The sequence below is a fragment of the Lethenteron reissneri genome, chromosome 66 (genome assembly GCF_015708825.2).
Source record: "Lethenteron reissneri isolate LAM-NWPU_2019-01 chromosome 66, ASM1570882v1, whole genome shotgun sequence".
NCBI classification, from domain to species: domain Eukaryota; kingdom Metazoa; phylum Chordata; class Hyperoartia; order Petromyzontiformes; family Petromyzontidae; genus Lethenteron; species Lethenteron reissneri.
The window spans coordinates 7,052,450-7,076,027 of record NC_083844.1 but is presented as its reverse complement, the minus strand read 5'-3'; the positions used below and the strand labels follow the sequence as shown (position 1 = coordinate 7,076,027).

Sequence of the window (23,578 nt, the reverse complement as noted above, 5' to 3'; positions counted from 1 at the left end):
CTTATACTTTGTAACGTTAGTATAGTTAGAGTGTATACCTTTTATATAAGTTAAGATTCCTACTTGTTCAATGTATGCACCGTCCCGCCATAGTGAATTCCTTGTCTGTGCAAACTTACATGGCGATTAAAACCGTTTCTGGTTCTGATTCTGCGTATGTCTGACCGCTGTGGCCGCGTGCAGCTCCGCCAGACATTCCGGAGTCGGTGAAGGTCGACTCGGTGCCGAACACAGTGACCTCGAACAGCCTGACCTTGTCCTTCAGCTGCAGCTGGTTCGCCACCACCAACGGCGACCTCAAGTACTTCACGGTCATCGTCAAGGAGTCCGCGGGTACGTGGGCAGGAAAGACGATAACTAATGAAGCTATGTTCTATTTTAGCAGGTAACGCCCACCGAGCTGTGTAGCTCTCTTTCAGAAGCGGCCTGGCCACAAATGATAGCTCGACGACGTGGCCGATGTCGTCGTCTTCATCATCATCACGTGGAAATGTATAGTGGCCAAACTACTCGAAACGCGTCACGTTGATTCTAAATTTGGAGATTAAAACCCGAAGACCTGGAGACAAATCCGTTCACCTTTGAATCTTGGAACGTTCAAGCGACTTGTGGTTCATCTCACTTAGAGAGGTCTAGTAGCAAGCGCCGTTGTTTTTCAAGGCATCGTTACTCACCGCAGAGAAGCGTAGCCACACGACCGCCGCCACTGTATGATAGCCGGCGTCAAAAATGTGCCACGTGCCCTGCCCTGGGGGGAGCCTCGGTACCGGTAACATTATCTTTATGTTTTTCTTCCTGTTTAGTTTTGACGATGTACGCGCACATGTTTAGTCGGAACGGAATTGGAAGAATGGGAAACGTTTAATATTGATAGGAGCCATGTAAATGGAGGACGTTCTGTATTGCTGGGGCAACCACGGGAAATTTGACAAATCTCATACCTCAATACAACTGCGGGTGTTAAGGTATTCAAACACCAAACAGATACCTTTTGCATGGCGTCACTTCTGCATTACCCACACGAAGTACTTGTGGCAAAACGTGCAAACAAACATGGCTCTGATAATGTTTGATGCATTGCCTTGGAAACTGATCGGCCTACACCAGAGACAGCAGCAGCCTTCTTCCCAGCCTTGTCTCCGCACCGGCGTTCGACCAGAGAACATCGCCAAATGCGAACAGTAATCACAAAGACAATGCAAGCGTTGGAGCATTTATAGCTCGGGTTGAGCCGGTTACTTTATTGCCAGCAAAGGGCAAAAACGTATTCTTTATTTCGGATACTGGTAAGCAAAAAAAAAAAGAAGGGTCCCGTAAGATAAATCCCCACCTCGCCACACCGGATGGCTGACGCGTCCCTTCGCTTGCAGAGACGACCACCGATAAGCCCGAGAATAAATGGCCACTGAGCAAGTATTCGGACTACGTGAGCGGCACAACGAAGGTGTACCAGGTGGACGACCGCGTCTACCCCGCCGACTGCAAAAGCCCGAGCGCCACCGTGCAGGTCAAAGTCGGCACCGGCGCCACCAAGGGCGGCTTCGACGACGGTGCGCTGAAGCCGAACACGAAGTACAGGTGCGTTGTCTGAGAAAGTTCTCCTTGTCGTTATCACGATACATATATACGGTGGCGGCTCCTGCAAAATCTCTCAGGGGGGGCAAATGTCTGGATGATTGATAAGGATAAGGTCCACCCATGCAATGGAAAAATTAACAGCTTAAGCATGTAAAGGCAACTTCACTTCTTTAATATTAATGAAAAATAAAGTGACTCTTACAATACATCTTGTTTGTTTCTATACTCACTATTATTACAATCCACTCAGTTTCTTTTATTAAAGATTCCACTAGGTGGCGACAAATAATATTGTTGACTGAAACGTGCTTACGTATGATGACGTAAGCACGTTAGTGCGAGCCCTCCCGGAAGCCATAGAGAATGCATTGGAGCGCCCGCCGTTCGAAAAAAAACATCTTTGAATGTAAGTCTATGGGTACACTCTGGGCGATTATCAGCCAGAGTGAAATCGCCCAAAAAGAGGCGGTACTTTACAGAACGTGACATGACGCTGATTGGACTATATCCAGAGGCACAGTAACTGCTAGCGTAACTCTGTGGTTGAATGACATTGGTGGTGCGTCGCCCAATCGCCCTAATGAAGAAACCGCCCCTGCATATATATATTTTTACACATCTCTTTGCGTTGGTGCTCCGTGAGGCCACGCGTGGTGACGGGGCTACTGCACCGTCCGACACCGTTGGTGTCCGCCCGGTTGCTCGCCAAGCTGCATTGGCTTCCAGTTGCCGAGCGAATATATACGGCGGCGTTGTTGTAAGGCCATCGCACTCGTTGCACTAGGCCATGAAGGAGGCTGTCTCTGGTGTAGTATAATCGCTTTCAACGCGTTTTCAGTAGAACCCCTGTTAACGAGCACCCCCTGTTAACGACTGATCGCTTAAGAACGGGCCTCCATAGAGCCCAATGTGTAGTGTATAGTATTGTAGTGTATAGCAGTGTAGTGTATAGCAGTGTATAGTAGTGTAGTGTATAGCTGTGTTTTGTATAGTGTAGTTTAGTGCCTTTACAGAGCCCAATGTGTTCTCTTACCGGCCATTTCCCTCCTAACGATGGGCTGTTGTAGGTGCAGTAAATATGAATGAATGCATTAATGAAGCTGGGTGTAATTACTGGTGAAACGTCGTACTCAGATTGTAAATGTTGTGGCTTGGCTCTCCAACACACCGGTGTGACTACCCTTACTAGTTGGCTGTGTCGGGTGGTGGCGGGTTTTAATGACACATTTATATATTTACACGATCTAACCCAAAAAAACCTCTATTATGGATGAGATTGGTCGCGAAATCTTACGTGTTAAAATGTGTGTATAATATTGTTGGTTATTTTTACAAATACATTGTTTAAATATTATAAAGAAACTTTTTTTTAACCCTCTAACGTGCATTTCCTTTAGTGGCTTAATGACAAAATCACTTAACGACCGGGCTTTGTGGAAACCAATTGGCGTCATTAAGAGGAGGGGTTTCTACTATAATGTCAAAGCATGTTAGTTTGCATGTTTCACCAAAAGCATGATGCGTGGCGACTGCAGACTTGATGATGCCTCTGGAATAGGTGTGTGGGAGTCTATTTGGGCGTTCAAACATCTTAACACTTTTTTATTTCGCCAGGAAAGGGGTTGAAGCCCATACCTTATTGGTCACCCCGTGCCCTTTATAAATATCAACGTTCATCCGATACACTACACTATACACTGTTATACACGACACTATACACTACTTTACACTACACTATACACTACACTAAAATATACTTGCCAACTCCTTATCAGTACCCTACCTTATTACTATCAATTCAGACCTTGTTGGTCACCCCGTGCCCCTTATAAATCTCAATGTTCATCCTACACAGTCCCATCACACGGGAGAAACACAAACAAGCAGACACATAAAAAAAAGTGTTTGCCCATATTGAAACGGCTCTATGCCGTATGGATCTGAAAACTCAATTTTCCCTGTACAAGAATACGGGGTAAACCGTGTGGGTTTGATATTGTGTGTTGAAGCCCCTTCGTATATTTTTTTATTTACTGTAACGAAATCAGAATATGAACGCGACAGCGCAGCTACGTGGGCCGATCAGGCGCCCTGTCGCGCGGCGTGGAATTTCTCAATGGAAACCCTCCTTGGCGCCGTGCTGTCCTGCCTTTTCACGCGACCTCCCCCTCCCAAACCCCTCCATTCTTCCTGGTGGCACAGGTTCAGTTTCCGTGCGTACACGTTCATCCCGGGCACACGCTCCGTCCGCGCTGGGAACCAAGCCTTCTTCGCGGACACTTTCTTCTCTCTGCCGATCTTGACCTTGGTCGGTGAGTACTATAAACTTATTTTTTTTACCAGAAAAGGTCCACTGAGGGCTATGCAGCCCTTTTTCAGAAGCGACCGTGCTATTGCTAAATAATAGCTCAATGAAGTGGCTTATCGTCACCAATATCATCGTGTGGACGTTCGTAGCAGCAGCCAAACACTTTGAACGCGTGACGTCGATTCTAAATGTGGAGGGCAGAAACCGGAGGACTCGGAGGAGAATCCACGCGACCACGGAGAGAACACACAAACTCTGAAGTTATGTATGTTGAACTTCTTTCTCACCGTACGTAGCTAAATGTGCTAATCGGAGGTGCGGGGGAAGGAAAACCAACTAATCACTAAAGAGCAGTTCAAATAAAGTGAGTTCGTCAATCTAGACGATGATTTAAAAGTGCACGGCTTCAGTGGCTTCCTAATATCAGAAAAAAGAGCGTTCCAGACGGCCGCAGGCGTCAGGGTCCGGATCAAACCCACGACCTCCTGCATACCAGGCGAGGTAGTTAACATGTCGGGAGATGTGATGCTGCGACCCACCCCATGGAGCATGGCCTCTTGCCAGCTTCCGATTGCTGAACGAATACAAATGAACAGCAATCACTCGCTGATCTCATTGAGGACCGGTCGTCATCCTCGCAGCAGCAGCAGCGGCTTCTGGCTCAGCCGCCAAACAAAGATGGTGGTCGCTGCATCGCGCAACGCTGTCAGATTTCCTTCTGCGGCCGTCTGGAACGCTTTTTCCTTCCGAAATTAGGAAGCCACTTTTAAATCATCATCTATATTGACGAACTCATTTATTTTTAACTGCTTGTTGTTGTTCTTGTTGTCTTTCAGTTTGTTGTACTTTCCTTCCGCACCTCCGATTACCGCGGTTGGCCTAGTGTGGTGTAAAATAACTTCAATATACACACGTAGACACGGCGCAGCGCTACGGAGCCCAGCGACCCGAGTTCGAGTCCCACTCGCGACCAGCAACAGTGGCGAACATTCGAACCGGCCCTGGGCCCTCCCCTAGGTCGCTTTAGCAAAAAATGAGTGCCCTGGTGCGGTGCGCAGTAAACATCGCCACTGTCTGCGGCTGACGATGCTGCGTGGGTGACTATGATGACGATGACGAAGATCATGACACGCGTGGTATTAACCAGGGCAGCCGCGGGGCTCGAACCGCGGACCTCTGCAAGAGAGAGTGGAAGAACGCTATCACTCAGCTGTTGTCCTCCCACACTGGGCGATCCCTTCTGTGCCCCCCCCCCCCCCACTGCCCCCCACTCCCATAGGCCCCACAGACAGCGGCGCGGTGGCAGGCGGAGTGATTGGAGGGTTGCTGGGCGGAGTGGCGTTAGCCGCTGGGGGCTTCTTCCTCTACAAGAAGCGGAACCAGCTGTACGTGTGGGTGGTTGGGGGGAGAACGCAACGCACATACACACGCACACACAAAGACACACAATAACAACAAGAACCGCCATTCGCCACTAGGTGGTGGTGATGTCACCACGACGCTTGTGCCAGGCCATGTGCACCTTGAGGCCACGCGAAGTGTCGAACGCCAGCTGGCAGGTCACGGGGCAGACCCAGGTGCCACGGGTCGACTGACTGAGATGACTGGCAGATGCACCACCTGTGCCCCCTACTGTGCCAACTTGCTGTGCTTTAGTCACCCGGCGCTCCGCTCATTGTTGTGAGAGTCACTCCTCCGCCCTCTGTTGTTGTTGGAGGGCCACTGCCTCCAACTGCCCCGTAGCGCCCTTCACGAGCCTCCACTGAGGCCAATCTTGACACCGCTGGTACCAGTCATCGGCAAGACCACTCAGCTCCACGTCCTCCTGTACCACATCACTCCATCTCTTCTCCAGCCCGTGCTGCGCCCGTTTAGTCCCCTCGATCCGACCGAACAAAACCTGTTTAGGCATTCGGTGGCTGGGCATGCGGGCTACATGACCCAGCAACACACATGCACACACACACGCACACACAAAGACAAGGATCTCTCCCCTGTGGCCTTAGCGGGCTGCGGGGGCAAGTGCCGTTCGTGGTAGTGAGTTGCAGCGGCACCCAAGAAGGCTGGCAAAGACGCACGAGGCGAGTGGGTGGCCAGCACGACGTCCCCGGTCGCCTTTGTCTCCCCGGTGGCGATGTTCACTACACACTGCACTGGGTTCTCATTTGAGGCTGAGTCGGCCTAGGGGAGGCCCAGGACCGGTTCAGGTAATCGGCGGCCGCGTTGGCCGTGAGTGGGATTCAAACTCTGGTCGACTGATACACAGCGCAGTGCGCTAACCGATACATGATCAGGGAATGCACACAAAGACATAAACACACATTTTACACTTACATGCACAGACATACACGCACAACAACAACAACGTAAGTGGCGGTAACATCACCGCAGCGCTTGTGCCACGTGACATGTGAAAGGCTCGCCGTTGGCAGGAGGAGGTCAGGTATTATGAGCTGACTGCTGTGCCAGGCTGGGTGCAGGAGTTCACGGGACAGACCCAGCAGGTGCCATGGGTTGACTGCTGTGCCAGGCTAGGTGCAGGAGGTCACGGGACCTACCCAGGCGCCATGGGTTTACTGCTGTGTCAGGCTAGGTGCAGGAGGTCACGGGACAGACACAGCAGGTGCCATGGGTTGACTGCTGTGTCAGGCTAGGTGCAGGAGGTCACGGGACAGACCCAGCAGGTGCCATGGGTTGACTGCTGTGTCAGGCTAGGTGCAGGAGGTCACGGGACAGACACAGCAGGTGCCATGGGTTGGCTGCTGTGCCAGGCTGGGTGCAGGAGGTCACGGGACAGACACAGCAGGTGCCATGGGTTGACTGCTGTGCCAGGCTGGGTGCAGGAGGTCACGGGACAGACACAGCAGGTGCCATGGGTCGACTGCTGTGTCAGGCTGGGTGCAGAAGGTCACGGGACAGACACAGCACGTGCCATGGGTTGACTGACCGAGATGGCTGGCAGACGCACCACCACCTGTGCCCCACCCCTCACCCCCGCCCGCGACTGTGCCAAGTCGCTGCGCTTCCATCGTCGGTTATTAAGGAGACGCTAATGTTGGCGCGGGGTCTTCGTCTCTCTCTCTTCACAGGCAGAAGGGATCAAAGTCAAACAGGTAAATGGTGTCCCCGCCCCCACCTCCTGCCTGCCACTGCAACACAGAGGTCGCAAACGGGTTTTGATTCCTTACCCATACCCGTACCCAGCTGCACCAGGGTCGCAAACGGGTACCCATATTGTTTGTTGTTGTCACATTGTGACCCTTTGTGCCCCTCTACTGGGCGTCTGTGGGAAAAAAGAGCTTTACAGCTCATCGGATTCCTCGAGTCTAGATTCATCATTACGCTTTTTTAATTTGTATTCTTTAAAAAAAATAATTTAACGTATTTTTTAATTTTTCTGATCTTTGTATATCTTTCGAATCACGGCGCAAATCCATTAGGAAATTTCAGTGAGCGTTCCGCATCGTAATGACGGTGAAGCATTCCACGTTGTAACAATGGTGAAGCGTTCCACGTTGTAACAATGGTGAAGCGTTCCGCATTGTAACAATGGTGAAGCGTTCCATGTTGTAACAATGGTGAAGCGTTCCGCATTGTAACAATGGTGAAGCGTTCCACGTTGTAACAATGGTGAAGCGTTCCGCATTGTAACAACAGTGAAGCGTTCTGCATTGTAACAACAGTGAAGCGTTCCGCGTTGTAACAATGGTGAAGCGTTCCGCGTTGTAACAATGGTGAAGCGTTCCGTGTTGTAACAACAGTGAAGCGTTCTGCATTGTAACAATGGTCAAGCGTTCCATGTTGTAACAATGGTGAAGCGTTCCGCGTTGTAACAATGGTGAAGCGTTCCGCGTTGTAACAATGGTCAAGCGTTCCGCGTTGTAACAATGGTCAAGCGTTCCGCGTTGTAACAATGGTGAAGCATTCCGCGTTGTAACAATGGTGAAGCGTTCCGCGTTGTAACAATGGTCAAGCGTTCCACGTTGTACAATGGTGAAGCGTTCCACGTTGTAACAATGGTGAAGCATTCCGCGTTGTAACAATGGTGAAGCATTCCGCGTGGTAACAATGGTCAAGCGTTCCACGTTGTACAATGGTGAAGCGTTCCTCGTTGTAACAATGGTGAAGCGTTCTGCGTTGTAACAATGGTGAAGCATTTCACGTTGTAACAATGGTGAAGCGTTCCGCGTTGTAACAATGGTGAAGCGTTCCATGTTGTAACAATGGTGAAGTGTTCCGCGTTGTAACAATGGTGAAGCGTTCCACGTTGTAACAATGGTGAAGCGTTCCACGTTGGAACAATGGTGAAGCGTTCCGCGTTGTAACAATGGTGAAGCGTTCCATGTTGTAACAATGGTGAAGTGTTTTGCGTTGTAACAATGGTGAAGCGTTCTACGTTGTAACAATGGTGAAGCGTTCCGCGTTGTAACAATTGTGAAGCGTTCCGCGTTGTAACAATGGTGAAGCGTTCCGCGTTGTAACAATGGTGAAGCGTTCCGCGTTGTAACAATGGTGAAGCGTTCCACGTTGTAACAATAGTGAAGCGTTCTATGTTGTAACAACGGTGAAGCATACCACGTTGTAACAATGGTGAAGCGTTCCGCGTTGTAACAATAGTGAAGCGTTCCGCGTTGTAACAATGGTGAAGCGTTCCACGTTGTAACAATGGTGAAGCGTTCCACGTTGTAACAATGGTGAAGTGTTCCGCGTTGTAACAATGGTGAAGCGTTCCGCATTGTAACAATGGTGAAGCATTCTGCGTTCTAACAATGGTGAAGCGTTCTGCGTTGTAACAATGGTGAAGCATTCCACGTTGTAACAATGTTGAAGCGTTCCACGTTGTAACAATGGTGAAGCGTTCCGCGTTGTAACAATGGTGAAGCATTCCACGTTGTAACAATGGTGAAGCGTTCCACGTTGTAACAATGGTGAAGCGTTCCACATTGTAACAATGGTGAAGCGTTCCGTGTTGTAACAATGGTGAAGCATTCCAAGTTGTAACAATGGTGAAGCATTCCGCGTTGTAACAATGGTGAAGCGTTCCGCGTTGTAACAATGGTGAAGCATTCCGCGTTGTAACAATGGTGAAGCATTCCACGTTGTAACAATGGTGAAGCATTCCACGTTGTAACAATGGTGAAGCATTCCACGTTGTAACAATGGTGAAGCATTCCGCGTTGTAACAATGGTGAAGCGTTCCGCATTGTAACAATGGTGAAGCATTCCACGTTGTAACAATGGTGAAGCATTCCACGTTGTAACAATGGTGAAGCGTTCCGCGTTGTAATGATGGTGAAGCATTCCGCATTGTAACAACGATGAAGCGTTTCGCGTTGTAATGATGGTGAATCATTCCGCATTATAACAACGTTGGGTATTCCGTGTTATAACAACGGCGAGTGTTCCACATTATAACAATTATTGGTCAACCCTTAGAAATCTCAACGTTCATCCTACAAAGTCCCATCATTACAAGGGAGAAACAGAAACAAGTAGACACAAATTATTTTGCCTTTATTGAAACGGCTAAAATTCCGTATGGACCTGAAAACTCAATTTCCCTCGTACAAGAATACGGGGTAAGACCGTATGGGTTTAGACGGATATATTGCGATGCCACCGTTAACTGGGGGACCGCTCTCTTTCACTTATGCACGTACATATATTGATAGATTCCAAATGCGCTTTGCAGCTGTGCCCACCCCACCACCCGTTCCCAACCATTGCATTGAATTTTGTCGCGCGCGCACGCTTGCAGAACGTAGCCTCTTTGTTTCACTTGTGCTTGTCTAAAAGCCTACCCCACCTACCCCCCCCGTGCGTTTGCCGCGGCTACCACCGAATTTCCTTCTACCCGAGTGTAACGCCGCCACCACCGCCACTGCCTTCGCTGCCTCCCCCTCCGCTTCCCCCTCTGACTTGTATCGTCGCAGGAATGGAATATCGTCATTGCGGGCCAGCAGACTCCAACCGGCACCCTATAAACCCAGGTGAGACCTCCACAGCCTTGCCACAAGGCACAAACAAGGCACAAAGACAAAGAATACCCCCCCTTCCCCCCGGAGTAGCCTTAACGGGACCGTTGAGGCAAGCGCTGTTCGTCGTGAGTGCCAGCACCTACGAAGGCCGGCGCTCTGGCACGCGATGGGGTTGGTGGGTGGCTGGCAACGCGCCCGCCCGGCCTTCTTTGTCTCTGCCAGCTGCGATATTTACTACACATCACACTGGGTACTGACTTGAGGCTGAGTCGACCTAGAGGGGAGGCCCAGGACCGGTTCCGATGATTGTCGCCGGTGTTGGCCTCGAGCGGGCATCGAGCTCGGGTCGCCGGGGTCGTAGCGCAGCGCTAAACGCGATGCAGCCTGCCAAACGCACGCGCACGCACACACAACACACGGTGCACGAATGTAAGCAAGCAAAATGAATGAAAGGCGAAAGGAAGGGGGAAAAAAAGACGTCAATTCTCGAGCGCGCCGCACAATCCGCTGCAAGAGCGGTGGCTGCTGTACGGGGCAGAGATTGGCTGCGACCAGAGGTCGCAAACGGGTTTTGATTCCTTACCCGTACCCTGTACCCGGCCGCATCAGGCTCGCAAATGGGTACCCGTACCCGGCCGGGTATGGGTAGCCGTTCCCTACCCGTACCCTACCCGAAATGAGTGACAAACGGCTACTCACCAGTGACTCACGGCCTACCCGTACCCGGCCGCACCAGGGTCGCAAACGGCTACCCGTACCCGTACCCGGTCGGGTACGGGTAGCCGGGTATCGGGTAGGGTACGGGTGTCGGGTACCCGGTTGCGACCTCTGGCTGCGACCGCGCTGGCAGCGTGGAGACGCAGCGATCGGCAAAGGCTGCATCTGTTTTGCCCGACGGATTCTGCCTTCAAACTTTTTGGCATTGCGACGCTCGATTGCGGTCCAAGAATTAAAATAATGAACGCAACAAGCTCAGACGTCGCCAATGTGCGAGCCCTCCCCCGGTTCTACGCGGAGCGCGGATTTCGTCTCCGGGTCCTCCTCCGGTTTTTCCCCTCCACGTTCAGAATCGACGTCTCTGCGTGTATCAGAGCATTTGGCTGCTGCTGCTGCAAATGTCCACGTGACGATGGTGATGATGATATCGGCCATTTTGTTAAAGCTGTCATGACGTGTGGCCCGGTCGCTTCTGAAAAAGAGCTATGTAGCTCAGTGGGTCTTACCTGGTAAAAACAAATAGAGTTTATTAGTCTGGGTGGGTGGGTGAGAGACTGTCTGAGTGAGTGAGTGAGTGGATGGGTGATTGGGTGAGTGAGTGGAAGGGTGAGTTAGAGGTGAGTGAGTGATTGGGTGTTGTGAGTGAGTGGGTGAGTGAGTGGATGGGCGATTGGGTGAGTGAGTGGAAGGGTGAGTTAGAGGATGTGTCAGGGAGTTAGTTGATGGGTTAGTGAGAGAGTGGGTGAGTGCGAGTGAGTGGGTGTGTGAGTGAGTGGGAGAGTGAATGGATGGGTGATTGGATGAGTGAGTGCATGGGTGAGTGAGTTAGTGAAAGAATGTGTCAGTTGATGGGTGAATAAGAGAGTGTGCGAGTGAGTGGGTGAGAGTGCATGAATGGTTGGGTGATTGGGTGAGTGAGTGAGTTGATGGGTGTGCGGTTGAGAGAATGGGTGAGTGGATGACAGAGTGAGAGTGAGTGAGTGTTGGCCGTGATTTTCCTTACGCTGAGTCCCAAGTAGTTCAGAGGTGAGGTGCTCACGAACGGCACTTGCTCCTCCGATGGTGTATTAAGGGCTCCACAAGAGAGTGTGGAGTAGTGATCTTTGTTTTTTGTCACAGCCCTGTGTTCGCCACTCAGTTCGAGACTCACGTGAAGGAGCTGAGCCAAGATTCCAACTACTTATACTCCTTGGAATTCGAGGTGGGTAGGTCGTTACGCGAGCGGAAGAACCACAGATACGGCCGTACACATTGTGTTCAGCCGCCACACTGCAGGTCACAACAACACACACACTCACCCGCTCAGCCACTCACCACACTGCAGGTCACAACAACACACACACTCACCCGCTCAGCCACTCACCACACTGCAGGTCACAACAACTCACCCGCTCAGCCACTCACCACACTGCAGGTCACAACAACACACACACTCACCCGCTCAGCCACTCACCACACTGCAGGTCACAACAACTCACCCGCTCAGCCACTCACCACACTGCAGGTCACAACAACACATACACTCACCCGCTCAGCCACTCACCACACTGCAGGTCACAACAACACACACACTCACCCGCTCAGCCACTCACCACACTGCAGGTCACAGCAACCCACACACTCACCCGCTCAGCCACTCACCACACTGCAGGACACAGCAACACACACACTCACCCGCTCAGCCACTCACCACACTGCAGGTCACAACAACACACACTCACCCGCTCAGCCACTCACCACACTGCAGGTCACAACAAGACACACACTCACCCGCTCAGCCACTCACCACACTGCAGGTCACAGCAACACACACACTCACCCGCTCAGCCACTCACCACACTGCAGGTCACAGCAACACACACACTCACCCGCTCAGCCACTCACCACACTGCAGGTCACAACAAGACACACACTCACCCGCTCAGCCACTCACCACACTGCAGGTCACAGCAACACACACACTCGCCCGCTCAGCCACTCACCACACTGCAGGTCACAGCAACACACACACTCACCCGCTCAGCCACTCACCACACTGCAGGTCACAACAAGACACACACTCACCCGCTCAGCCACTCACCACACTGCAGGTCACAACAACACACACACTCACCCGCTCAGCCGCTCACCACACTGCAGGTCACAACAACTCACCCGCTCAGCCACTCACCACACTGCAAGTCACAACAACACACACACTCACCCGCTCAGCCGCTCACCACACTGCAGGTCACAACAACTCACCCGCTCAGCCACTCACCACACTGCAGGTCACAACAACACACACACTCACCCGCTCAGCCACTCACCACACTGCAGGTCACAACAACTCACCCGCTCAGCCACTCACCATACTGCAGGTCACAACAACACACACACTCACCCGCTCAGCCACTCACCACACTGCAGGTCACAACAACTCACCCGCTCAGCCACTCACCACACTGCAGGTCACAACAACACACACACTCACCCGCTCAGCCACTCACCACACTGCAGGTCACAACAACTCACCCGCTCAGCCACTCACCACACTGCAGGTCACAGCAACCCACACACTCACCCGCTCAGCCACTCACCACACTGCAGGACACAGCAACACACACACTCACCTACTCAGCCACTCACCACACTGCAGGTCACAACAACTCACCCGCTCAGCCACTCACCACACTGCAGGTCACAGCAACACACACACTCGCCCGCTCAGCCACTCACCACACTGCAGGTCACAGCAACACACACACTCACCCGCTCAGCCACTAACCACACTGCAGGTCACAACAACACACACACTCACCCGCTCAGCCACTCACCATACTGGAGGTCACAACAACACACACACTCACCCGCTCAGCCACTCACCACACTGCAGGTCACAACAACTCACCCGCTCAGCCACTCGCCACACTGCAGGTCACAACAACATACACACTCACCCGCTCAGTCACTCACCATACTGCAGGTCACAACAACACACACACTCACCCACTCAGCCACTCACCACACTGCAGGTCACAACACACACACTCACCCGCTCAGCCACTCACCACACTGCAGGTCACAACAACTCACCCGCTCAGCCACTCACCACACTGCAGGTCACAACAACATACACACTCACCCGCTCAGCCACTTACTCACCCGCTCAGCCACCCACCACACCGCAGGTCACAACAACACACTCAGCTACACACTCACTAACCCAGCCACTCTCAACACACCGCAGGCCACGACATTTGCGTCTCTCTGCTTCTTAGCTCCCGCCGCTCCACCTTGGAATCCCCTCCCATTGTCGCCGCTCTTCCCAAATCCTTTTGCTCACCCTCGCCCAAATGATGAAACGCATTTAAAGTTATTCATCGATCACGACTTGGCGCATCGGTGGAGCGCACGCAGCAGCGGCGGCATCGCCCCCTGCGACTGCAAACGCTTGGCAGGGTCCTCCTAAAAAAGAGTCTCGAGACTCCGACGAGGTTCTCCTGGCTTCATGAAAGAGCAGAATAAGGGGCGCCGCGGTGGCTAGGAGATGTTAACTCCCTCGCCTGGTATGCGGGAGGTTGGGGGTTCGATCCCGACCCCTGACGCCTGCTGCTGTATATTTGGAATTTGCGTCTCTCATCATCATCATCATCATCACTGTGGCTCGGAGATGTTAAATACCTCGCCTGGTATGCAGGAGGTCGTGGGTTTGATCTTGACGCCTGCTGCTATACATTTGGAGTTTGCGTCTCTCTCATCATCATCATCATCACTGTGGCTCGGATATGTTAAATACCTCGCCTGGTATGCGGTAGTTGGGGGTTCGATCCCGACCCTAACGCCTGCTGCTGTACATTTGGAGTTTGCTTCTCTCTCATCATCATCATCATCACGGTGGCTCGGAGATGTTAACTACCTCGCCTGGTATGCGGGAGGTTGGGGGTTCGATCCCGACCCTGACGCCTGCTGCTGTATATTTGGAGTTTGCGTCTCTCATCATCATCATGGTGGCTAGGAGATGTTAACTACCTCACCTGGTATGCGGGAGGTTGGGGGTTCGATCCCGACCCTGACGCCTGCTGCTGTTATAGTCTGTCGCCGGGTACAGGAAGGTGTGGAGCACCACTACTCAACACGCTGCCGCCGTGACCCTCAGAGGGACAAGCGGACTGAGAAATGAATGAACGAATGAACGATAACAAATGCACAATGCACGTCTCCCACAGCACCTGAAGGAGAAGGGAAAAAATCAGTCGAAGGACATGGCCCGATTGCCGCAGAACGCTCCCAAGAACCGCTACGCCAACATCTTGCCGTGTGAGTCTTCCTTGCGCACTCCACGTCCGCTCACCGCGTCGCCATCGCGTGGCTCTCGAACGCTCCTCGCGTCCGATGATGGGAAGCCACTGGTGAGCTATTTACGGCGCACTTTGGAATCATCGTCTAGGGTTGACAAGCTCATTCTCGTTGCGACTGCTTCTTGTGCGTGTTAGTTTGGTTGGCTACAGTTTTAAATGGAGATGATTTAAAGGTGCATAGCTCCCAGCGGCTTCTTAATATCGAAAGGACGAGGCCCACAGAGTTCCAGAGGCTCATATAGAACCATAGAGACCCACGGAACCCCACGGAGACTAATAGAGACACCTTAGTCATTTGTATCTATGTATGTTAAACCTCCCTCCCTCCCCTCCCTCCCCCAGACGATCACAACCTCGTTCCACTCAACAAGAGTGGGGGGTCCAACTACATCAACGCAAGCTTCATCTCCGTGAGTCAGCAGTCCGACCGGTGTCCACTCAACCCCTACCGGGTTGAGGAGGCTACAAACTTCACTGGAATGCGATGGAAATGGATTCATCATCATCATCATCAGTGGCAGTGCTCTATTATTAGTGTAGGGCGCCATAGACTCATACAAAGACCCAACAGACCTACACGGAGACCTACAGGCTGGTATTGGTGGTTATGAGGTTATGGCGCTTTAATGATGCTGCTGCAGTTCTTCCTGAAGTGACACTGATGGTTTGATGATGATGGTGGTGACGATGATGATAACGTCGATGGTGATGAGGATGATAGGATATTTATCATGTTATTTTTCTGCCTCTTAAAGACATTTGTTATTGATGATTATGGTCAATCACAATAGTGATGACAATAACAATAGTGATGGCAACAATACTCGTGACAATGATGACGACGATGGCCATGATGACGATGACAATGACAGTACTGATGATGACTATGATGATGACGATGACCATGATGATGATGACCATGATGACTATAACCATGACGATGACCATAACCATGATGACTATGACCATGATGATGATCATGATGATGACAATGATGATGACAGTACTGATGATGACTATGATGATGACGATGACCATGATGATGATGACCATGATGATGATGATGACTATGATGATGACGATGACCATGATAATGATGATCATGATGACTATGACCATGACCATGATGACAATGATGATGACAGCACTCATGATGACGATGACCATGATGACGATGATCATCCTCTGCTCAGGGCTACAGCCGCACGCGCGAGTACATCGCCACGCAGGGCCCCAAGGAGGACACGGTGGCTGACCTCTGGCAAATGGTGTGGGAGCAGAACGTGTACACCATCGTCATGCTCACCGGCGTCATGGAAGGAGGACGGGTGAGAGAGCGAGCGAGAGAGAGCGTGCAAGAGAGAGAGAGAGTGCGAGAGAGATCAAGAGAGAGTGAGAGAGTGAGAGAGAGAGTAAGCAAGAGAGAGAGAGTGAGCAAGTGAGCAAGAGAGCACGATAGAGAGAGTGAGCACGAGAGCGTGAGAGAGAGTGAGAGAGAGAGAGAGTGAGAGAGAGTGAGAGAGAGTGAGCGAGAGAGTGAGCGAGAGAGTGAGCACGAGAGCGTGAGAGAGAGTGAGAGAGAGAGAGAGTGAGAGAGAGTGAGAGAGAGTGAGCGAGAGAGTGAGCGAGAGAGTGACCGAGAGAGTGAGCGAGAGAGTGAGCGAGAGAGTGAGCGAGAGAGTGAGCACGAGAGCGTGAGAGAGAGTGAGAGAGAGAGAGAGTGAGAGAGAGTGAGAGAGAGTGAGCGAGAGAGTGAGCGAGAGAGTGACCGAGAGAGTGAGCGAGAGAGTGACCGAGAGAGTGAGCGAGAGAGTGAGCACGAGAGCGTGAGAGAGAGTGAGAGAGAGAGAGAGTGAGAGAGAGTGAGAGAGAGTGAGCGAGAGAGTGAGCGAGAGAGTGACCGAGAGAGTGAGCGAGAGAGTGAGCGAGAGAGTGAGCGAGAGAGTGAGCACGAGAGCGTGAGAGAGAGTGAGAGAGAGAGAGAGTGAGAGAGAGTGAGAGAGAGTGAGCGAGAGAGTGAGCGAGAGAGTGACCGAGAGAGTGAGCGAGAGAGTGACCGAGAGAGTGAGCGAGAGAGTGAGCACGAGAGCGTGAGAGAGAGTGAGAGAGAGAGAGAGTGAGAGAGAGTGAGAGAGAGTGAGCGAGAGAGTGAGCGAGAGAGTGACCGAGAGAGTGAGCGAGAGAGTGACCGAGAGAGTGAGCGAGAGAGTGAGCACGAGAGCGTGAGAGAGAGTGAGAGAGAGAGAGAGTGAGAGAGAGTGAGAGAGAGTGAGCGAGAGAGTGAGCGAGAGAGTGACCGAGAGAGTGAGCGAGAGAGTGACCGAGAGAGTGAGCGAGAGAGTGAGCACGAGAGCGTGAGAGAGAGTGAGAGAGAGAGAGAGTGAGAGAGAGTGAGAGAGAGTGAGCGAGAGAGTGAGCGAGAGAGTGACCGAGAGAGTGAGCGAGAGAGTGACCGAGAGAGTGAGCGAGAGAGTGAGCACGAGAGCGTGAGAGAGAGTGAGAGAGAGAGAGAGTGAGAGAGAGTGAGAGAGAGTGAGCGAGAGAGTGAGCGAGAGAGTGACCGAGAGAGTGAGCGAGAGAGTGACCGAGAGAGTGAGCGAGAGAGTGAGCACGAGAGCGTGAGAGAGAGTGAGAGAGAGAGAGAGTGAGAGAGAGTGAGAGAGAGTGAGCGAGAGAGTGAGCGAGAGAGTGACCGAGAGAGTGAGCGAGAGAGTGACCGAGAGAGTGAGCGAGAGAGTGAGCACGAGAGCGTGAGAGAGAGTGAGAGAGAGAGAGAGTGAGAGAGAGTGAGAGAGAGTGAGCGAGAGAGTGAGCGAGAGAGTGACCGAGAGAGTGAGCGAGAGAGTGACCGAGAGAGTGAGCGAGAGAGTGAGCACGAGAGCGTGAGAGAGAGTGAGAGAGAGTGAGAGCGAGAGAGAGTGAGAGAGAGCGAGAGAGAGTGAGAGAGAGCGAGAGAGAGAGAGAGCGTGCGTGAGAGAGTAAGCAAGAGAGACAGCGAACAAGAGAGTGAGCAAGATAGAGAGTGTGAGAGAGCGAGAGAGACCTTTTGACTTTCTAAATCACCTTGATTGCCAAAGCACCGGAGCCAATTGCGATACAAAGTCACATCGACCACACCGTCACGTCGCAAAACTACGACCCGCGCGAAACACAATCGGCGCGTCGTCGCCGCCACGCTCGTTAGAACGCGAAACGCAGAACGCCGTCCGCATGGGTGTAGAGGTCTTGACGGGCCCCCCCCCCGCACCGCCACCGTTTAAAGAACCACGCGTCGCCCGCAATCGGAGCCGCGCGCTTTGAGCGCGTCCCCCGAACATTGTAGCCGTCGGTGTCGCCCTGCAGCTGAGAGGAGGCTGCTCGATGATACCGCAGGGGGGGAGGGGGGTGGGGGGCGGCTGCTGCTGTTTGCGAGCACCTGTTTAGGCTCGCCTGGGCGGGGTCAGAGGTCACAGGCGAACGGACCGCCAACAGCCGAGAATCTCAGGATTTCAGGGAGCTCGTGATCAATAAAGGGGTTCTCTCGTGTGGTTAGCCAGAGTCTCAGACGTGTCACCAGTGACTCGCGCGGAGAGATGTAGGTTCACAGACCTGCACAGAGACTCATAGACATGCGTAGTGACCCACGGACTTGGATAGGGCCCCATAGACATACGGAGAGACCCATAGACCTACATAGACTGATTGGTGATTAAATTGGTTTCTCATGCGTAGTGTGTTGAGGGTCTCAGCCTGGTCACCAGTGACTCACATGGAGACCCATAGACTCACATGGAGACCAATAGACTCACATGGAGATCTATAGACTCACACGTAGATCCATAGACTCATACGGAGACCCGTAGACTCACAGGGAGACCCGTAGACTCACACAAGGACCCCTAGACTCACACAGAGACCCGTAGACTCACACACAGACCTGTAGACTCACAACGAGACCCACAGACTCACGCGGAGACCCACAGCCTCACGCGGAGACCCATAAACTCATAAAGTCACCATTGACGCCAAATACAACTGTGACCGTGACATTAAATTATCTTTGCTCCGCCCATCTCTCCCCCCCCCCCGCCTACCCCCAACTCCCACATTCCACACGGCAGGAGAAATGCGCCAAGTACTGGCAGGACGACATGGAGCCCCATTTTCAGGGTGACCTGGTGCTGCGGAAGGTGTCCGAGACCGTTCTGGACGACTGGACAATACGCAACCTCCAGATCTACTCGGTGCGCGGTGCAATCGCGCACGCAGTCAGCGACACGCGCACACACACACACACACACCGGGGTACACACGCGACTGGGGTACACACATACTCTTTGGTTCTTTCAGATAAAGTCACGTAGGTAGAAAAATAATAGATTACGACGTTTCGATCGCAACACAAGCAATCGTCATTAGTGGGACAAACACAGCAAGGAAAAACTGCAAGGAAAAACGGTTGCGGTTGTCCCACCTGATGACAGTTGCTTGCGTTGCGATTGAAACGACGTGACTTTACCGAAAGAACCAAAAAGTATGGATTCCTGCAGTCACGAAAGCTTCAAATCAAGATTGGGGTACACACGTACACAAAGACAAAGATCCCCAATGTAGCCTTAACAGACTGTTGGGGTAAGTGCTGGTAGCGAGTAGCACCTATGGAGGCCAGAATGGCACACGAGGGGGTGGGTTGCCAGCACCACGCCCGGCCGCCTTTGTCTCCCTAGTAGCGACTTTTTTACGCACTGCACCAGGTATTCATTTGAGGCTGAGTCGACCTCGGGGGGAGGCCCCAGGAACGGTTCAGATAATCGTCACTGATGTTGGCCGTGAGCGGGAATCGAACCCGGGTCGCCAGGTTAGGAGCGCAGCATAGCGCTAACCGCTGCACCACTGCTGCACCACCGCTCCCCACACGCACGCACTGGGGTACACACACCCATAATTCATACGTATGCACTCTGAACTTCGTTTGCATCGCACGTAGCAACCCACGCTAATCGAAGGCGGTGGTCCCAGTCGCGTCGCGCGCGAGAGACCTAACGCCCCGGCCGTGACCCAGAGGTCGCAAACGGGTTTTGATTCCTTACCCGTACCCGGCCGCACCAGGGTCGCAAACGGGTACCCGTACCCGGCTGTACCCGTACCCTACCCGTACCCGGCCGGGTACGGGTCGTGTACGGGTATCGGGTACCCGATTGCAACCTCTGGGATGAAGCCATGTTGCAGGCGCGGGTGGGTTGATTCTAGGAACTTGAATTGTGAGAAGAGACAAGACGTTGGGAAATGAGTGACAAACAGTTACTCACCAAGTGACTCACGGCCTGCCCGTACCCGGCCGCACCAGGGTCGCAAACTCTCCCACTCACTCACTCACCCATCCACTAATTCAGCTACTCACTCACTCACGAACTCACTCACTCACCCACTCATTCACCCACTCACTCACTCACCCACCCACGCACTCACCCACTAATTCAGCTACTCACTCACCCACTCACGAACTCACTCACTCACTCACCCACGCACCCACTCACTCACTCACCCACCCACCCACTAATTCAGCTACTCACTCACCCACTCACGAACTCACTCACTCACCCACGCACCCACTCACTCACTCACCCACTCACACACTCACCCACTCACTCACCCACCCACTCACTCACCCACCAACCAGAGGTCGCAAACGGGTTTTGATTCCTTACCCGTACCCGGCCGCACCAGGGTCGCAAACGGCTACCCGTACCCGGCTGGGTACGGGTAGCCGGGTATCGGGTAGGGTACGGGTATCGGGTACCCGGTTGCGACCTCTGCCGTGACATGTCGCGCGACCGCGCCCGCTCCGTTTCCCCGCCGCGCAGAAAGACGCGGAGACGATGGAGGAGGTGCGCGACATCCGGCAGTTCCACTTCACGGCGTGGCGCGACCACGGCGTGCCCCGCGAACCGCAATCCGTGCTCAAGTTCCTGGAGGTCGTGCGCTCGCACGCCAACAAGTCGCCCCAGAACAGCCTCACGCTCGTGCACTGCAGGTAACGTCGCGAGCGGTCACGGCTGTGGTGGCGGTGGTGGCACGGTGGCGGTAGTGGCACGGTCGCAGGGTAGTGGCGGTGGCACGGTTGCACGGTGGCACGGTGGCGGTGGTGGCAGCGTTGGCACGGTGACACGGTGGCGGCAGTGGCACAGTTAATTGTCACAAACAGCTCTCTATGCCCACTACAGTAATTTTATTTCTTACTGTGGTTGTCCCACCTGATGAAGGTGGGACAACCACAGTATTTAATTTAGTTATTTCTATTTTTTATATTTTTTCACCTACGTGACTTTACCGAAAGAACCAAAGAGTACAGAACCATGTTTTTTTTTGCATGTTCACCACAATACATGTGGTTAATGCATAAATGATTCCTTGCAAATTGTTTCTGTTTGCTGTTTCAACATCTTAACACAACTCCTGTTTTATTATGGCCGGAAAGGGTAAGAGCTACTCTCATATTTTGATACTGGCAAGAAAGGTACCATATTACAACAGCACTTGCCCAACATTCCTGCAAAGTCTTCTTGGTTCTTTCGGTAAAGTCACGTAGAAGGGAAATAATAAAATAATACAAATAACACATAATAAAATAATTCTCACGACGTTTCGGCCACAACGCAAGCAGCCGTCCTCAGGTGAAGAACAGGGCTGTCGGAAAGACAGCGTCTGAATGAACACCACCAGGCTTGGCAGCGTATATTTAAGCTGGGTTGAAGGGGGAAGAGCGCCTTGACAAAGGAATTTGCATATGAAGAGGAATTTAGCATATTTATTATTTCCCTTCTACGTGACTTTACCGAAAGAACCAAGAAGATGAATCCCTGCAGTCACGAAAGCTTTAAATCGAAATTCCTGCGAAGCCTATACGGGGAATCTTTGTCTGTGTGCGCGTGTCCGCGCGCAGTGCCGGCGTGGGTCGCACGGGGACGCTGATTGGGCTGGACGTGGCGCTGCAGCAGGTGCAGAAGGAGGACAAGGTGGACGTGTTCCACATCACGGCGCGCATGCGCGAGCAGCGCATGCTGATGGTGCAAACGGAGGTGGGAACCAGCACGCACGCGCGCGCGCACACAAAGGGGCCGTCCATAAATTACGTCACGCACCTGGGGGGGGGGGGGGGGTCAGACATTTGTGACGATGCGTGACGAGGAGGAGGGGGGGGTTTGAGAAATGTGACGTCACTTAAAAATGCGCAACTTTACTTAAATATAGACAACACGTTCTACTTGATTAAATATACTTTTTAATAACAATGACAATAGTTTAAAGCGATTTGAAGCATGTTTTTTTTTGGGGGGGGGGGAGAGCTTTGTGACGTCATATTTGAGGGGAGGGGGTCTGACTTTTTGTGACGCCACGTGACGAGGGGGGGGGGGTCAAAAACAGTAAAAAGATTGCGTGACGTCATTATGGACGGCCCCAAACGCACGCGACGACAACGACGACGACACCAACCGCTGTTTTGCCATGAAGTGGCGTTGACATTACCGCAGCGCTTGTGCCAGGCGAGGTGCACTTTTTGAGGCCGGTCACATTTCAATCTGAGTACAACATTTTGAAGTCCGTGGCTTGGCTCTCCAACACACCGGTGGGTGCTGTGCTAGTGTAATGGCCTCTATACTACACTATACACTACACTCCTATACACTACACTATACGCTACTATACACTACACTATACACTACACTATACACTACACTATACCCTAGTGCTGTACTAGTAACGAATTGGCTACGCTGTGTTTACGTGACAACCCTTACTAATTGGTTGGCTGTGTTGGGTGGTGGCTGGTTTAACGACACATTTATATATTTACACGAACTAACCCCAACAAAAACCTGCATTACGGATGATATTGGTCGCCAAAGCCTACGCGTGAAACAAAAATTTATATTACGAATACATTTTAGGAATCATTTACTAAATGAACAAAAAACGTCTTGGTTCTTTCGGTAAAGTCGTGTAGAAGGGAAATAATAAAATAATAAAACATAATAAAATAATTCTCACGACGTTTCGGCCACAACGCAACGCAAGCAGCCGTCCTCAGGTGAAGAACAGGTCTGTCGGAAAGACAGCGTCGTTATGTTTTATTTTTATTCTTTTATTATTTCCCTTCTACGTGACTTTACCGAAAGAACCAAGAAGATGAATCCTGCAGTCACGAATGCTTTAAATCGAAAAAATGAACAAAAAGTTTAGTAAGCGGAAGCGTTTGAATAGGTTTTTATGGCGTTTAAAAAAAAATGTCCGGGCTCTAGAGACATCCCTGATATCTTATTGGCTTAACAACGTTTTCGTAACAATAGCCTGATTACTAATCTAGTATATAATTACAATAACCCCCCCCTCAAATCTTTGCACCTGACGAATTAATGAGTTAATGAGTTAATGATGACGTCCCCTGCTGCTGCTGCTCTATATAAGAACGGGAGACACAGCAGAGCCTCACCATTCAGGCGAATTGCCGATGATGCTGGATGCAATTACCAGCGAAACGTCGTACTCAAATTGTAAATGTTGTGGTTTCACGCTTCAGCACACCTGTGGGCTAAAGCAGTGAACTATTTGTCTTTTGTCAACGTGACACTTTTTTACTGATTGGCCGTGTCGGGTGGTGGAGGGTTACGACATTTATA

At 51.9% G+C, this 23,578-nt stretch overlaps 1 protein-coding gene across 1 annotated transcript in view; it reads left to right on the top strand.

The window, feature by feature from the left end:
* LOC133359933 (receptor-type tyrosine-protein phosphatase beta-like) overlaps window positions 1–23,494 on the top strand; it is a 107,758-nt gene extending 84,264 nt beyond the window's left edge. The window contains exons 14-27 of the mRNA XM_061578495.1: window positions 184–333; window positions 1,371–1,578; window positions 3,781–3,890; window positions 5,166–5,271; window positions 6,976–6,999; window positions 9,820–9,876; window positions 11,701–11,782; window positions 14,790–14,880; window positions 15,264–15,331; window positions 16,115–16,249; window positions 19,022–19,144; window positions 20,765–20,934; window positions 21,844–21,993; window positions 23,479–23,494. Coding sequence (XP_061434479.1) covers window positions 184–333; window positions 1,371–1,578; window positions 3,781–3,890; window positions 5,166–5,271; window positions 6,976–6,999; window positions 9,820–9,876; window positions 11,701–11,782; window positions 14,790–14,880; window positions 15,264–15,331; window positions 16,115–16,249; window positions 19,022–19,144; window positions 20,765–20,934; window positions 21,844–21,993; window positions 23,479–23,494 — 1,490 coding nt within the window. The remainder of the gene's footprint in view (window positions 1–183; window positions 334–1,370; window positions 1,579–3,780; window positions 3,891–5,165; window positions 5,272–6,975; window positions 7,000–9,819; window positions 9,877–11,700; window positions 11,783–14,789; window positions 14,881–15,263; window positions 15,332–16,114; window positions 16,250–19,021; window positions 19,145–20,764; window positions 20,935–21,843; window positions 21,994–23,478) is intronic.
* The last annotated feature ends 84 nt before the right edge of the window (window positions 23,495–23,578 follow it).